General features: G+C 39.7%; 1 protein-coding gene across 1 annotated transcript in view; it reads left to right on the top strand.

Annotated features, from left to right (window-relative positions):
- LOC122407794 (tyrosine-protein kinase Dnt-like) overlaps positions 1 to 17,640 on the top strand; it is a 47,620-nt gene that overhangs the window by 28,754 nt on the left and 1,226 nt on the right. Inside the window, exons 2-7 of the mRNA XM_043414216.1 lie at positions 4,936 to 5,063; positions 11,401 to 11,807; positions 11,902 to 12,087; positions 16,021 to 16,159; positions 16,516 to 16,808; positions 17,465 to 17,624. Coding sequence (XP_043270151.1) covers positions 4,936 to 5,063; positions 11,401 to 11,807; positions 11,902 to 12,087; positions 16,021 to 16,159; positions 16,516 to 16,808; positions 17,465 to 17,624 — 1,313 coding nt within the window. The remainder of the gene's footprint in view (positions 1 to 4,935; positions 5,064 to 11,400; positions 11,808 to 11,901; positions 12,088 to 16,020; positions 16,160 to 16,515; positions 16,809 to 17,464; positions 17,625 to 17,640) is intronic.

Below are 17,640 nucleotides of genomic sequence, written 5' to 3'. Positions count from 1 at the left end.
TAAATATCCATCAATTCTTGGCAATCTAAAAATATTTGTTACGTTTCCGGCGAACGACGCTGAAGTTTCCAACGTTGGAGTCCAACGAAATGAACGAAAAAAACGTTTTTAATTCACCAATTTTTTATTTCACGAATCGTTGGTGCAGCTTGAAAAACTACGAATCGCAAATTTGGCAGAGAACAAAATAGGAGAATTACTGGAATTATTTAAGAGTTTTTTTCGATCATTTCGTTGGACTCCAACGTTGGAAACTTCAGCGTCATTTCCGGCGAAGCGCTCGAGTCTCTGCGATCGAATCGATGGCGAGCACAGTTTACACTCGTTTGATGATCAATATTCTCTGTTATTTAACTCCCTCTTTGTTACGTTAAGGGCTACGAACAGTATAAACTTTGGAATTTTAGGTGTTTCTTATTTCTTTTATAAATAAAAATTGGTTAGATGGATTTACATAAAATCTTGTACACATCTTTTACATACTGAGAAGTACTGAAATTTTTTATTTTACATTTTTTAAATAATGGTATCTTTTCTGTACAATGGTGCGTTGAAAATCGGTGTTGACAGCAAAACGGAAAGAGTTTTTATCCCAGCGACTTTATTCAAATTGCATTTTGTAGGGAAAACGTATGTTTTCAGCACGACGTAGTCATTTTTTTATAACTTTTTTTTTTCTTTTACAAACAATTTTCTACAAATCCACAAAAATTGTGACTTTTTCTCCAAGTGGTCGCCATTTTTTCTGAACAATATTTTGAAAGTGCCTTACGTCAAGCGGCAGTTGACGATAGATTTCTTATTTTTGGTTTTTTGTCCTGAGATGTTCCATTTTTTATATTTGCTGTCAACCCCGATTCAAGGGGTGCCTTTTTCAACATTGTACGAAAAAATACAAGGCACAAAACGAAAAAAAAAAAAAATTCTAATACTTTCGAGTATGTACAAGATTTTATTTAAATCCATCCAACCAATTTTTATTTATAAAATAAACAAAAAAATCGAACGATGGGATTTGCAATCGCTTTGAAATATCGATAGATGATGAAAAGAAGAGGCAATTGAGGTGGATCAGCCCGTACGTACTTGACGGCGTTGCTCATCGCGGTGTGTGTACACACGAGCTGCTGGATTTCTTGCAAAACGTACGTATAGACTCGAGTAGAGAGCGCGCGGTCGCTTCTGGCCAGAGCACACAGCATTGTTCTTTCGGATGATTTAAAAATTCACTCGTGGCTCGTTAAGGGTTCTCGCTATCAGATAATACCTTTTGAACGAGACGAGAGTCACGATGCTCGACGATGGAAGAAATTTCTGCGTAGGTGGGCCGCGACCTTCGTTCTCGTGTAAAACTGTAAACAAAAAATATGAAAATGGCCAGTTTGCACCGCGTTCAATCGTGCTCAACTAAATAAGGGACGAGTTTATCGCTCGAAATTGAAAAAGATACGTCCCTTTTATAGCCGGTTAAGTCGTCCTGTGTTTTAAAGAGGCTGCGTTCAGGGTGTTTGCGTCCGGGAGCTCCCCTTGGCCCTCTGGACCTTTTCTCTGCTTCTCCGGCTTCTGTTTCTCCCCTCTAACTATATACACACGACGACGATGCACATCCACCTTTTCATCTTGCCTCTTCCCTCGCCTTCTTCCATTTTGCCTTTTTTCACTCTCCGTTTCGTAACGTACGTTTTTTCTCCTCACCCCGCCTCATTTTCGTGTTCGTGCCCTTTCTCTTGTTTTTTTTTCTTCTTCTTCTTTGGTTTTTCGGTTTTTTTGCGCTCTCTTTCTCTCTTCGTCCGCTCGCGTTGTACCGCGGCTTCCGAATTTCCTCGGGATCGCGACCAGCGCAAGGTACATCGTCGCTGGAGATAGCGGAGAAGAAGCCAACGCAGATATATTGCCATGGCGGGGTGGAAAAATAAAGGAGCGCGCGCGATCCTATCTCAAAGAGTCACGGTAGAGTCCACCTTCGCGAACGTTTTTCGATCTTCGGACTTTTCTCCCGTTGTTAAATATGGCTTAAAAATATAGTGACCTCCTCGTTTCGTTGAGTTTCACCGCGGTGCCTTCGGAACCGCGTGTGCTTCTCGAGGCATTCTCCCTGCGCAGGTCTCTCAGCCCTCTCAACTACAGCTCAAATATTTTCCGGTCGAATTCCTTTTTCTTACTTCAGAAAATATTCTTCCACGATCAATTGTATCTCGATGGGGACCATTATTCTGGGACTCTTTACCGTTGTTATAGTCATACAACAAAATACTCGATTCTCGAGCTCGAAGGAATAGAAAAAGAAACTGAAAAGCCTCCTGCGTGAGGACTCGTTGAACTTGTTCTGCATTCAACTATCAATTATACGGATATCATAGCCAGTTGGATAGAAACGTATTAGTATTGTTATAACAGAGGGTTAGCTGTGTTTGCTCGAGTTGAGTAATACACCAGGGCAAACCTAATTTAACTTTGGAGCGAAAGAGACAAAGCAACGAGAACGGGGACAGAGCGAGAGAGAGAGAGAGAGAGAGAGAGAGAGCTGCACAGCGTTGAACAATGAACAAAGCGTGCCGCTTTATAATACCGACAATGGCTGCTCCTCTACTTTGTCTCTGTGTGTGTATTTTTTTCCTCTTCACTTCCCAAATATGTATTTATCGTTTGCCTCCTCGTTACTCTCGTTACCATTATACCGCGACCGCAAAGTTGCACCGAGTTTGTGTACATTTTTCTCGTTGCCAAAGCAGGTGATGGGAGCGATAATATGCAACCAGAAATGACAAATTTCCATTACGATATTCCCTTTTCGTCGCTCGTTTCGAGTGCAGAACAAAACATGTATGGACATTTTTTCCAAATTTTCCTTTCAAAATGACTATTTTTTTATTTTTTTTTTTTTTTGAAAAAAGAAAAGAAAATATGGAACTTTCGATATACATTTTAGATGAAAGTTTTGAAGGATTTCTGAAATATTCTCAAATTGAAATTCCGTTAGATTTATTTAAAATCCAAAATTACAGCGAGAAGGATCGTAAAAGTGTAAAAAATATACAACATTTTTGTTTTTTACTTTTTTGATAAAACACCCAAGTATTTGCGACGAGCACGCACGAAACTGCCCCTGGACTTTGCTTCGCGTATTCAATACTGCAGAGACTCATTCCACGATCTTGGGATACGTCGTTCTTTGAGAAATTTCTCAATTTTGCTTCCTCACAGAGGAGGCTTTGTGACGATGAAAATTTTTTTTTCAAGTTTTCGATGTCAATGTGCTCAAAATGTTCCAAAATATCGAAAAATCATATCTAGAAAAAACGTCCGGATGTGTGTGTGTATGTTATGGCACTGCAAAATTCAAACGCTTATAACTCGGAAACGGTTTGAAATACAGGGCTACCGTTTTGCACAGATGTTAATCTATACAAGTTTTTCATTCTCTGATAATTTTGCCAGAATTTGAAAAAAAATACGAATCTGACGACGTTTTGAAATTTTCATAAAAATGGTGTCGACGCTCTGACTTTTGAAAATTTAGAGATTTATTAATAATTTTTTTTTACAAATAGACTATCATAATAAGAAGGTTGGTATTGAATTTGGGGAATATCGGTTGAGCGGTTTAAATTTTATGACACTTTGAATTTTACGAAAATATGAGTTTTTTAAAAAATCGTCTAACCGCTTGAATTTTTGGAAATTTTTTAAGATATTATGTATAAGTCTGTACTTCCTCTATACTTTTCAGCAAAGTTGTAGGAATTATTTAATTTCAGTGTAAATAGAAAAACGATGAAAATTGAAAGTTGCAAACTGTTTTTTCTGATGGCTCGTCATTCAGTTTTTTTTATGGATTTAAACAAAGAGATAAATTAAAGTTCGTAAAAGAAGGTAGAGAAAACACATTATTTCCTTGTATACAAAAAAAAACGCTGCAAATTGAAATTTGCAAATTGCTTCCTCAACATGGTCAAGATGCGCGATGCTCGAGGCTTCCTCTATGAGGAAGCCAAAATGATAAATATAGCACCTCATAGAGGAAACTTTGAGCACCGTGCATCTTGACCATCTTGAGGAAGTAATTTGCAAATTTTTATGTCTTTTTTAGCTCAGAATGAGACCGGATAGACTGTTCTAATAGAAGTTGGATGAGAACGACGGAGAAAGTATGGAAAAAATGGATGAAAATAAACAGTGCGAGGGGTGAAGGATAAAAGGTGTGGGAGTAGGGCAACGAGTGTCGTGAGTCACGGACACCATCTCTGTCTCTCCCACCGCACGTTTTCTCGCGCGCGATATCCGATACGAAACCTGTATTTCGAAGTACCTTTTCCCACTCCCATCCTCAAAATTTTGCTCTCTTTTTGTCTTCCGGTCTCTTCTTCCCCCCAGCATCATTCCGCGTCCTTTTTCTCTCACATTATCTCGTTCTCTCTCTCCGTAAATAAAGGTCCAGCTTCTTCCCTTCTTCTCTCCTGATATCGAGCGAATTATACGCATGTACATATGGATATTCGAGCATGATAAAATGAAAAAATAAATGCTCTTGAGAGTCGAAGAAATCGCAAGACCGGGGAGCAAACTTCGCCACGTCGCCTGATCTTTCTTCGCATTCTTCGCACTACCCTTCCCCCGCGTGTCCACTCGACACCTACGACATTTTTCTTCTTATTTATGATCCGGACTTTAAAAGTTCTCGATCGAAATGAGCGATGCGGGGAGTAACGAATTAAAATTTGTCGGCGACGACCTCTCCAAGTCTCTCAAACGTTCATTCGCTCCATCTTTTGCCCATTTATTTATCGTGGATATATCGTTGCTCGGATTATTTATTCATCGTTTATCGGATGAACGTTCGTCACTGACAACGAATAGTGTTTATGCAACTAGCGTAAAAAAATGAAAACAAAAACTGTGTCTCATCGTCGAATCCGCTTTTGTTTATGCTTACAGGGCTTGAGGCTGAATTGTTCTACGTTAGGGAAGGGGTGATCAATGAATATGCGATCAAGTTTGTCGTGCCGGTACCTGCCCAGGTGCACAAGCTGCACTTCACCTGGGAAAATCTCGCCGGAAGACCGGTAAGTTTACAATTCTAATGTATTTATATATCTCGTGGAAATAAACATAAGAAAAATAGCGTACTCGAGATGGGAGCTGGGCGATTCGCGGCACGAGTTTCTGAGAAAGACGCGCGCGCGGAAGAGCGTTTTCGAACAGCTTCGACGTCAGGAGAATACGACCCTCCTTCGAACTGCCATCCGAAAAATAATTGTTCGGGAAAAAACGGCGCTGTTATTACATTCGATAATAACGACGGCTGTTAAAGTTTATTGTCGACGTTATGCCAATTTTTGACTCGTCCCTCCGCCGATAATTTTTGCCCGCTCCGTTTTCACGAGCCCCTTGAAATCTCTTGTTTCCCTTTTTGCCGTTTGGAGAATCACGTTGAAAGCAATTGTGCAAACGCGCCGGCCGTCCGGAAGAAAAGAATGTGAGAAATATTACATTTTCGTATATCCTCGTTTTCCACGACGCTGAAGTTTGCAACGTTGGAGTCCAACGAAATGATAAAAAAAACTCTCCAACGATTCTAGTAATTCTCCAATTTCGTTCCCTGTCGAATTTTCGGGTGGGGTTTAATATGTCGAATAACTGAATTGTAGAACGGTTGATATTTCGAAATTTTAAAAGTTTTGATATCAGTTTGAAGAAAAATAAGTAATTCGAAATTTTTATTCCCGATCGACTATTCAGCAGATTGCGTGTTTAATTAAAAATTCCTTCTTTGAATTCGTATTTACCCGAAAATATATATTTCAATAGTTTTCATTTCGAATGCAATTTTAACAGACCATCCGAATGTCAAAAGTTCATATTTTCCAATTAAAAATGGAGAGTAATTGTTTTGCAGACAAACCAGAATATAAAGTAGCAAAAAATCGAAAGTTAATTTTTCGAGCCTATAAAACTTAGATATGCGGAATAGCGATAGCTCGAAAAGGCGAAAGTCAAAATGGCGATGTTTAAAATTGGAGATCACCGGTCTGAGTAAGTGAGTGAATGAGACGCGTGTATTTGGAGCTCCACTGCATTTCTTTATTTTGATCGATCGACTTTTTAACGTTTCGCTATTTTGACTGCTCGACTTTTTGTTGTTTCAGTATTTCAACCTCAGTAATATTTGGAATTTCGTTATTATATTTTCAATATTATGAATTTTCACAGTATCGCTGACAATAGTAATTTATTAATCGAAAGAATGATAGTCGACTTTTTGGAAAAATCGATATTTTAGTCATCGTCCTATGGGCGATTGTTACATTCTATTTTCGATGTAAGCGTGCTTCGAACCTTGCAGTTTTTGCTTCATTTATTTTCGGCATTCAAAGCTCTAGTCGAATCTCTATCTGTCTCGATATTATCGTTCGAAGTTTATAAACTCGAGATTTTAGCTGTTCGAAATTTTAGTCATTCCAACATTTGATCCCCACCCCGAATTTTCAATTTGTAGTTTTTCAGCCTGCACCGATACTTCGTCAAATAAATAAATTGGTAAATTACAAATGTTTTTTTTTCCTTCATTTCGTTCGACTCCAACGTTGCAAACTTCAGCGTCGTTCATTTTCCCAAGTTACGCCGATACTTCGCTCGCTGCCCGCGAGCCGCAGCAGCTTCAAAAGAGAGAATAGTGTACACACGTGTATAGTTCACTCGGTATTGGATGGAAGTGACAGTAAGGCTCGTTCAGGCTCAAACGGACATTGAAAGCTATTCGATTTACCGGCGCTCAGTTGTATCCGAAGAAACGAGGCAGACCGAGAGAATTCCTCTCATCTCGATGCAATTTCTATTTGCATATATCTATAGATTGTACGAGCTCGCTGCTACTCTTTGGAGCATCCTTTACGAGATGAGAGTCCGCGGTTACACTTACCTCAGTCACCGAGGCATATCGCGTTCCTCGTCGATGACTTTCCGCAGCTCCTTTTTCCTCTTTCACAGTCTCCCTTTTTTATTACCTTCTTTCTCTTCTATTATCCTTCCTCATCAGGCTCAATGCCTATGCATTTCTCAAGAAGCCGCTGAGATGGGAGCTCCTTGGACAGTCACTCACGCAGTTAGCACCGATCGCTTGAAAAATATCATGTAAAAATAAATAAAATCATCTACAATTTACCTTTTTCACGGACATTCCTCGGACTCGATTTTTATCGCCTCGTATTTTCAATCGCGTTCTACTCCGACAAGAACCAACCTTCATTTTATTGGCCTCATTGTTTATTAATGCGGTACGTTCGATAAAAGTTTATTTTGTAAAAGTAGCAGTTCGATCGAAGTGCTAAAAGAATGGATCCGAACACTGAACGGGACTCGAAGAGTTTTTCACTTCAGGAATTTCATAAATTATAGACGCATAGAATATTTTTCATCGAACTCGTTCTTTGCAATCGCAAACACTTGTTCAGAAACGAAAGAATCAACGATTTCGTGACGTTACACAATCAACGCGTTTTTTCCATCAATCAATCTGAAGGGGAAGATCAAAAGTAGCTGGTCTCTGGATAATATCGATTAAGGAAGTGCGAGTTGTGCCCTGCCAGGAACTCACAAGAGCCACGAGTCGCTCGTAAAGTATCTTGCGACACTCTTCCTGCATAAACTCACTTCGGATTGACTCGTTCGTGAGAACAGAAAGAGAATGAAGATCAACTTGACGTTCGAATCAACGACAAAAATCTCTCTTTCTCTCTTCCTCTCTTTCTCTTTTGTTTTCTTCCTTTTTTTCGGTTACTTGAGTAGAAAAAAGTTGGAGTGAGTTGGACAAAGTGGTTGAGCCACTTCCTCGCCATCGTCTCGTCGCGATTCACTTCTTCCACTCGTATACGCTAGCGCGTCTACGTGTCTCTCGCGTTCCCTTGCAAGCCCTCGCGCTCCGGTCCCTAAATCGGGAGCGCGTGCGACGAAAAAGGGACACGAATCGAGCGAAAAAAGGAATCAGAAAAGAGGCCAATAAGGCGACAAGTAGGAAAGGAACGCGGTGACGGGGAAGAGTGACGGTCCGTGCCACGACATCACTCACCCTCGCGACAAAATCGCGACTCGTTTCACCGGGAACCTCTTAAACGAATCGACCTGTCCGTCAAACTGAGACACGCCGGACCGTAAGGCATGCAGGAAGAGAAATAAACGGAGATCACCTCAAACGACACACGAGGCAACTCCGGGCCATTCGATTAAACTCATCCCTTCGATCTTCTTTTTATTCCCATCCAATTAGCTTTTTTCTGACTCTTCGATTGTTTCCATTTTTGACAACAATCGAGTCGAGTCTGCATTGTTCTCCGAGTTTTGGGGCCAATGACGTTTGGCTAGCGACATAAAATACTTTGACATTTATGGACTGTTGATACTGCATCTCATTTAAGGCAGTTCGTGCACGAAATCATTTTCGTAAGAAAGTCTTGAAATTTGAAACTATAAAAATCGTTCATCTTTCCAATAACGAATGAACGCTTCTTACGAAGTTTACGAAAAACGTACACAATAACAATGAAGTATATAATTAAGGTTTGGGAAAAAATTCAAGACGATTGTCTTACTAGTAATAAACATATATTACGTTAAAGATCGAACAAAATTGATGATGAGCACTCGTATAATCTCACATACGCTTATTTCGGCATTTTGTTTTTTCTTGGCTTGGCCCATTCCTGCCATAGCCTTCTGTCATTTTATTAACACTTTTTTTTCTTGACCCCTTTGCGCTCTCTAATGCGATTTTTTACATAAAAAACTATGGTATTTTCGCCAGGGACGAATGAAATTTGGGGTTCAGTCAATGATGGATCCTCGATTACCAATGACTTGCAATTTCATTCGCTAAAAGATGAGTCGAAACAATTTATTTACAATTTCGAATTAATAATTCTGACATTCATTTAAAGTGATTACATCTTGAATTTAATTAGGAATAAATAAAAATTGGTCCAATTTAGACACCTTTAGAATACGATCGTTCGGGCACGATCTACCTAAAAAAAAATGAGATAAATCTGCATGTGTTTGCGATTTTCATCGTTTTTCATGGCGAATCTGTCAAAATGTATAGGAAGTAAAATTTCGGATCTTGGAAGGCATCAAGATTCGTTATAAAAAAAATGCCACACGACTAAAAATTCCGCACGCGCAGCATCTGCTTGAGAAAATTGAACAAAGTTTTTTTGAAAGCAGCGAAATTGGTAATTTTAAAACAATTAAACGTTTCTCCTGAATGAGCATAGTTGGCGAGCGCAGGAAGATTTCGAGCGTGTTTTTACGAGGTTTTACGAAGAAATTTCGAGGTTAACGAAAAAACTAAACTTTTTAAGTTGCCCAGCAGTTAAATTTACCTTCTGAGAATATATCTTCGACGACTCTCAGCCTCTCTCGTTTCTCTCGGGCCGTCCTATTTGCGCGAACGTTCAAGATTATTGGAAGCTGTGAAAAAGGAGAAAGAGACTCAGTGCAAACTGACTTTATGGTGTATACTACATTCGATGCTCCTTAGAGCGCAGAATATCCTTCTCTCTCTCTCTCTCACTCGCTTTCGGAAGTTGGAACGCTTCCCTCGTAACGATGTGGTAGATCGTGATGTCCGTAGTTCCCTTTCGATCGGTTCTTCTTCGTCTTCTTCAGCATCTTTGCTTTTTATTATTCTCCGCGCTCTCTTTCTCTTTATCCGTTTTTATCCCTTGAGCAGATATCCTATATACGAGCTCCGATGCATCGTGTACACAAAAACATTTATATATCATCCTGTATATATTTATATACGTATGTAGAGAATGCCGAAGATTAAAAAACGAGTATCCTGCTCGGTTTCTATCCTCCTTCGCCACTTTTGCCGTTATGACGTGCTGAATCCCAGCTCCGTTCTCTTTTTATTTCTCCCTTTCCTTGTCACTCTTCTTACGTATATCCTCAGGAGTTTTACAGCGGACATTACGCTCCTCTTTCCTTAGATCGCTCTGCATTCGACCCCCTTCGCGGATGTAGCTCCATCGCTTCTTTGTTTCTCGTATATCGTTTTTCCCGATCTCGCATCCGCACTCCCCACATTTATCCACTCCTCGTCTTCCTTCGCGCGCACTCTTCGTCACATTTTTCTTTCGATCTATTCCCCATTCCTCTCCCCGAAAGAGGGCGACCCCCTCTTTCTCATTTACTCACTTTATATTCAACTTTTTCTTCGCACTATCTCAGTGCATCCTATGCGCGATCTCTCGACTTTTTTTATCTCCGGAGTTCCATATTTTCTTTCCTTATTCCCTACGACCTTACTCCCAGGCCCGTGCCCTCAGCAAACCCTCGATGCATGCCGCGCTCTCAATTGTTCTGGCCTTCGCGATTCCTATCGAGAAACCTTATTTCCTCGCTCTCCTCGAGATCTCGAACCATATTTATCCGAATGCAACGAATACTCCGTCGAACTTTCTCCTTCCGAGCGTTATCCAAATGAACTGTAACGATTTATCGCAATCCCAAATACGTTCCTCTGTTCGCTAATTATTTTTTACTTATGCGCCCACGCATTCGGTGCCATAATTTTATTGACACACACGGAGAGACTTTGGTAGCAAAAGTTACTATGTTTTTATAGTAACGTCGGACCACATCGATATTATAATAATAATCGCTACAGAGTGTGTCAAGTAATGCAAAAATTTGGGGAACCATTACCACAGTTCACAGTAAATAACGCCCTGTACTGTATCAAAAATGAACACCGAGCGAATTTTCATCAAAAACATAGTAAATGATGAAATGATTTGATGAAAATTTAGGAGATAAAATAACAGTCGTTTCTCTGTGCTATACGAAAAATTGTATAGTTTCGTATTTCCCCTTTTACCGCACTGAATTTTGCTCAATAACGTTGCAAAATTCATGCGCCCACCAATTATACGAGGCGTTGCGAGTGCAAACATGAAAATTAACCAGTGGCACATAGTAAAATTTCAAGCAATTTGTCCAGTCCAGTTCACCAATTTTTAACATTTCGCCAAAGACACGAGTGACATTCGGATATCGATGCATCGTTCGATGTAAGAATGTCGCAGACCTAAATTTTGCCAGTCGTACGTAGTAAAATGTGAGAGAACTGCTTTCGGCATCAAAATTACTATGCACTTTGGTGAAATGTAATAGAACGGCGATAATCAACAGCGCTGATGCTAAAACTTAGCAAATTTTTCTAGCAAATTCATCGGAAATATTCGTATAAAAGTCTCTCCGTGTGCACAATCGTTAAATTTTTGAGGAAAAAAAAATATAATAAAATACAGTACTTTTGTGTATTCTCATTTGTTGTTTTTTTAAATTTTCTTGTTTTTCGACTCCTCTCAACACTCCTTTTTGGTGTACTTTTTTTTACAGCTGCATTATACAACGGCCGTGGACATCAGCAACCCTTCAGCGCTGAGCAGCTCTCAGAACATATCGCAAGCAGGTGAAATACCAGTCGGTGGCTTACAGACATGGGCATTCGCCCTCCACTGCGGTCCTTACGACGCCGAAGTCGATCTCTCACTTCGTATAAACGTTTCTTTGAATAGTAACACGACAAGCCTCGTGTTCCGTCGCATGAAAATTTGTCTCAAGGACAAGAGCGGTTACCCCGGGCCCGAGGAAGTCCTCGTCGCCGCGTCGGGCTCGACTTCCGGTGGACAAGTATTTTACGCTGCTGTCGGCTGCGCTTGCGCTTTTATCGCCGCTATTTGCGTCCTCGTTATCGCCTATTATGTGAGAGACAAAAAAGCTCGAAGACACCGAGATCCCTTGCAGTAAGTAAATTTGATAAAACAAGCGGGGACGAAACTCATCCTCGATTCTTCGGCCCGCCTCGCTCACACTTCCCTTGCACTTTCTTTTATCCAGAGAATCTCGCGGCCTCAGCTCCGCCTGCAGCGTTGAAAGAGGCACCGGAATCGGCCCGGCACAAACGTTCCTCTCGCCGGAAACTCCGCCACCTCCGTCCGCGGCTTCCGCATCCAGTTACCGACGACTCGACGACCGACCCAGTCGCGAACTTCACGAGAGAATCCAGGAAATCACCGTTCAAAGGTAATCTTTGATTTTTCATCTCCCTTTTCATATAAAAATACATCCTATTTCGGAGCCCTACGTTCGTATATCACAATATAGAGCTTGAGTTGATCGGATATCGAAAGCATTGAATAAACGAGAAAATAACAATTTCCGTCGGAAATTCAGTATCATCGAAATTTCCGAGCTGTTCGATGTAGCAAAATTTTTCTCAATTTTATAGAAGATCATGCGTTACTTATGATTCAAAAAAGCAACGGAACTTTTTTGATCTTTTCATTATCAAAGAAACGAGTAAAATTTATTCTTGCAATCATTAAAATTATGAGTAATTTATTTGTTGAGATTGATAAATTTTTAATACAATGATAGCGGTTAAAATCCTTTCGTACACGGAGAAAACGAGGCCGAAAATTCTAGAGGAAAGTATACTAAAAATATAGTATCTCGGGGACAGTATAAAGCTGGATTGCAGCATTACTTCAAGGAGCAGCAATAAGAACTGTTCTATCCACCATAATGAAAAGAACAATACTCATCCTTTTTGTTCAAAAGAATTAAGAGTGTTTTTCTCTATAAGCATAGTAAAAAATGTTTTCAGTCACTTCAAATGTTTATATTGTAAAGTATGCTCGGGCAACCCTGAAAAAAAAAAACGATATGTATGGTAATATCTCACACGTATTCGGTGTATATTCGTGTATTTATCATAGAATTTACTATGCTGACAGTGAAAATTTGTGATTTACAATAAATTTCCACTTATCAGTAAGTGCTAGTCTGACATGATGAATAACACTCGAAAACAAAACGAAATATAGTTCCCGCACGTGCATCACTTTTTGCTATGCTCATGAAGCTGTTTAGAATTGAAGGGATGAAAAATTGGAAAATTCAAAAAATAGTATGCTGTTTGTAATCGATGCCTAAATACTTTTAAAATTCTTGAAAAAAAAAAAAAAATATATTCCTCACTATACAAAACGAATCCGTTTTCTCTGTGTAGTGAAATCTTGAAGCAAAATATGACAAGAGCCATTTTCTATTTATATGCGTATGCATATCTATATTTTAAACCAGCGCGCTCATGGTGTTGTCAAACCTTCCACCGTTTGTGTCGTTATTACTCGTTAATCACAAATAAGTGTTTTTCTTTTTCCATTCCCAAATGATTTTCACCGGTAACAAGGCTTTCTCAAAGCATCATTGATATCTAAAAACATTTTATTTTCTTCTTGTTTTCGACTCTTTAAGGTAAGAGTCGCGCGACTCTATGGTCAAATGACTATTTATTAATCGTCGAAATAAAATAGGTTATAAGAAAGGTTTTCTGTATTGAATAAATCTTAGGGCAATTTAAACTGTATTCGTATAAATTTATACAAGATCATATTTAATAATTTATGATTAGAAATATCTTGTGATTGCTTATTTGACTCGGTTTTTCAATATATGCATATATATATCGGTTCTCTTCTCATCTGACAGTCGACAGATATCCTAGCCTCCAAACTCGCCAGCTATCACGAAAAGTATACCATTCTTAAGGTTGCCAAGTATATCGAGCCACTTCATGGCAGTCGATCTCCTGCCATTTTCTGAGTTTTCATCGAGATTATTTTAAAAATTCTCTTCGAATGAGTCGATGATCCTATATTTTTATGGTCACATTGGAATCTTTATAATATAATCTATGAGAAGTAATTTTAACATAAACTATATCTAATCGATAAGGAAATGAATTCTGCAGAGTGTTGGCAGGATGGGTTTCTCATAAGATGCCGTGTTATATTTATATTTTTGATCGTAAATTTCTTGATATAATCTTCGGTAACCTATTAAATCCTTTAGCCATATGAAAGTTTATGACGTAAAAATTATATATATAATATCGATTGTCGCGCGACTCCTACCTTAAAATTGGGAGGATCCTATTTCGTTAAATCCAAATGGTCGCACGGGAAGTGTGCCTGCCATAACAGCCTATATATAACCCTTAAAAAATGTTTAGTGAAATAGATTCACGTTGTATATCTCTAGCATATTTCCAAATTTTAATTCATAAAGTTGGAGTTTTCGATTTCAATGGCTCTCATTAGTTGGTTCGAATTTCTCATCGTTCGAACTCTTCTATTATTTCTCAACATTCATAAACCGCTAATTGCGGCACGCAAAATCGCTTTAACACTCGCGACGAGAGGGGTAAAACTCGAAGAACGAGGAAAATTTCTCGCCTCTGTAATGATCGAGGCTCGTGGATTTTTCTACTTGAATTTCAAATAGCGCGAAAGGTGTGTTATGAAAAGCGCATGAGTTACGTGATTTTTTATCACTGGAATGAGGCAGAATTCGAGCCCGTTTAATGGCTCAGCAATCAGTCGAGTTTCTTGTGTATTTAAAGTCGTCGAGCTCGAACAATGAGATCCAGCGAGAAGCTTTTCCTCTGTGCTATTTCTCTTTGTGGGTCGAGAGGATGGATGAAAAAAGAACGAAGAAAAAAAGCGAGAAAAAGCCGATATCACGGCAAGCGAGAAAAGCTTTTGCGGGAGGCAATCGTTGAAGTGGTCAGAAGCGTGAGAGGATGGAAAAAGATTGGAAAAAAAAGCGGAGAGCAGAGAAGAGAGAGAAAAAACGGTTTCTGGGACGCTCAAGGGAGGCACGAGAGCGAGAGCGAGCAGTCTGCTCGAATAGTCACGTATAACCTCGTATCTCAATACGAAGATCGACGTCAAACGATTTTATCGGTCACGATCGATCGTACCGTCGTTTCCGTACGTGCTCGAGTATACCTCGTCCGAAAATAAAGTCAACGGGAGCGATCTCTCTCCCTCACACTTCTATATTCTCGCCCTTTGCTCTCCTCGTTCCCTAACGAATCCGCGGTGGAGCTACCGCAATTTATAAATCGGCTCTGCGATACTTTGATCGGAACTTGCTCGTTTTCATTTTTACATTTTTCCATTCCCCGCGTGTTTGCTTTTACATTGTTTCTTTTCTATCGCTAATTCTTCTTTGCGTTATTTTCTCAAGTTTGTGTTTTTTTCATTGTTTTCTTTCGTATACATTCTTCAGTACTTTCCGCAAAAAGCTTCTAATGTTTTTAGTTATTTTTGGATCGATGAAAAAAAATTGCACCGTTGCAAGCTCCAGCGACTCGTCTCGATGGCAATCGCTTCCCGATGCCAGCAAACTCGTCGGCGTTGTTTCATTCAGCTAGTCTAATAATCATTGAGCCGGCTCTTTCCACCCTTTTTCTTTCTCTTTATTTTTAGCCGCTTCTTTCGCGTCGGGGTGAATTTTTCTCTCTCTCAAACGCCTGGTGCATCTTCTCTTGTAAAAATACCGAGGACCTTTCTTGGACTGTTCGAATTTCGGTGTCACGTTGCTTCAGTAGTAACTCGTTTATCTACCGGATGACACGAAACTTTTGAATAATGAAGATTAATGTCTCACCGTGTTAAGATGTTTTAACATGACGAAATTTCTCGGCTTAACTCCAAACGTATGTAGAGCTTGCACTCATTCTTGTGACCCAGGCGCCACTCGAATTTGCCTCCTTATCCAACACTCCCCCTTCGTCTACTACTGATTAATGCCAACGTTTATTTATAGACAACGAGCTGGAAGAACGAGAGTTGACATTTACCACGTTTCACCAATTATCCGATTCCATTCCAGTCTCCAAAAATTAGTGTCCGACCTCGCGTTAATTTTTTAATTCTTCTCTTGTCCGCTCTTTCACTCCATTGGAATTCCTCTTTTTTATTTACCCTGACAAAAAAATCAGCCTCTTGTACTGCCAGGCCCTTCTGGGTCAGCTGTGACTGTCGTGATTTTTGTACAGATATTTTTTTCACTTTCCTTTCTTTTTGACAGTTTTTCTCAGTGATTTATTTTTCGCTTATTATTTGATTCAATCTCCAGAGGTTTCAATGATGATTTTTTTTTCAGATGCCGAGTTCGTCTTCTCAGTATCGAAATGGAAGGTACTTTCGGGCGAGTATATCGGGGCAGTTACCACGAAGAGGGCGCGACCACTCCTCGCGACGTGCTCGTAAAAACTGCTGCTGAACACGCGTCCCAAGCCCAGGTTAGTCATAGTTGCAGCAAAAACCCTGCACTCGTTTTTGTCTTTTATTTCGCTTCAAATGTCACTTTTAATGGTTCTTATTTGAGCAGAATTTCTTTTTTTTTAAATCTACAATAAATATCCTGAAACATTTGGTGGCAAAAAAGCTTAAAATTAAAAAAAAAAGCTACGCAAAATCTGTAGAGAATGAAATTTCCAGTTATCTGCAGAAAAAATATTTTGCATGCTCAAATAAAATATTGTGGTTGACTCTCAACGATGCATATTTCAATGGGCTACACCGTAACGACGCAAATTCGAATGATTCGAAAGTGAGAATTCTTTACAGCGAAGATAACGTTTCTGTTTGTTTTCAGGTTGCACTTTTGTTGCGCGAAGGTTTGGCACTTTATGGTTTGAGTCATGCGGCCCTTTTGCCAGTTTTGGGTGTTTCCATCGAGGACCGAGGTGCGCCTTTCCTTCTCTATCCTCACACGGGTTACAAGAACATGAAGCGATTTTTACTCAGGTGTAAACTAAGCAGCGAGGGCCCTCCGCGTGCTTTGACCACTCAAGAGGTCGTTGAAATGGCACTACAGGCTGCCAAGGGCGTGCAGTACCTTCACAGAAAGAGGCTCGTGCATCGCGATCTTGCAGCGCGAAATTGCGTGTAAGCAGCTTTGAATTTTCTTCCTTCGGTGCTGTAAATTCGCTTTTTTTAGTTAACTCCATTTTTATCGTCGTAACTCTTCGTGGAAATTGATAAGAGCAAGGTTCGTCGACTCGTTGCTCAATCGTAACCGAATCAATCGAGCGATCCTCGCCTTCTCGACCAACCTTTCACACGCCATGCTGTTTTTATGGACGAACGAGTCACGCGAGATTCCTTTAATTACCGATAATTCCCGCTCCATCGGATTTATCTCTTTGTCCAAAATTGTTCTCGATCCCTTAACCGCTGAACCGTACCGTTCACTTTTAATTTCATTAGCGACACTCTCGAAATATATTTTTCCACGGTATTTTCGACCGTTCGGCACGTCCAGAATTTTTTTCGTACTCACGATCCAATTTAAAGTTTATTGGCATTTTGACACTCGAGAGATGAATGAAGATGTTTTTCTTTTTAACTTTTTACGGAGCCCAATGAACCGCTGCTAATTTCTTTTCAGATCACTGGAACGTGCTTCCAGCATTTATTTAAAAAAAGTTATTTCAAAAGACGACCCGTAATTCAGGTTTAGAATTCATCACGATATAATTATATTTCAGGTATGAATTTCGATCCAGCTCAATATTTATCAATCCGCTTATTTATCTTTTCAGAGTTGACGACGATTTGAGGGTACAAATCACCGATAATGCACTCGCCAGAGATCTTTTTCCTCAGGATTACCATTGCCTTGGAGATAACGAAAACCGACCGATAAAATGGCTCGCGATCGAAAGTCTTCTCAGCAAAACTTTCACGACAGCTTCTGATGTGGTAATTATCTGAAAAA

The sequence above is a fragment of the Venturia canescens genome, chromosome 3 (assembly GCF_019457755.1).
Source record: "Venturia canescens isolate UGA chromosome 3, ASM1945775v1, whole genome shotgun sequence".
In the NCBI taxonomy this organism is placed as follows: Eukaryota; Metazoa; Arthropoda; class Insecta; order Hymenoptera; family Ichneumonidae; genus Venturia; species Venturia canescens.
This window is presented reverse-complemented; position numbering and strand designations above follow the sequence as displayed.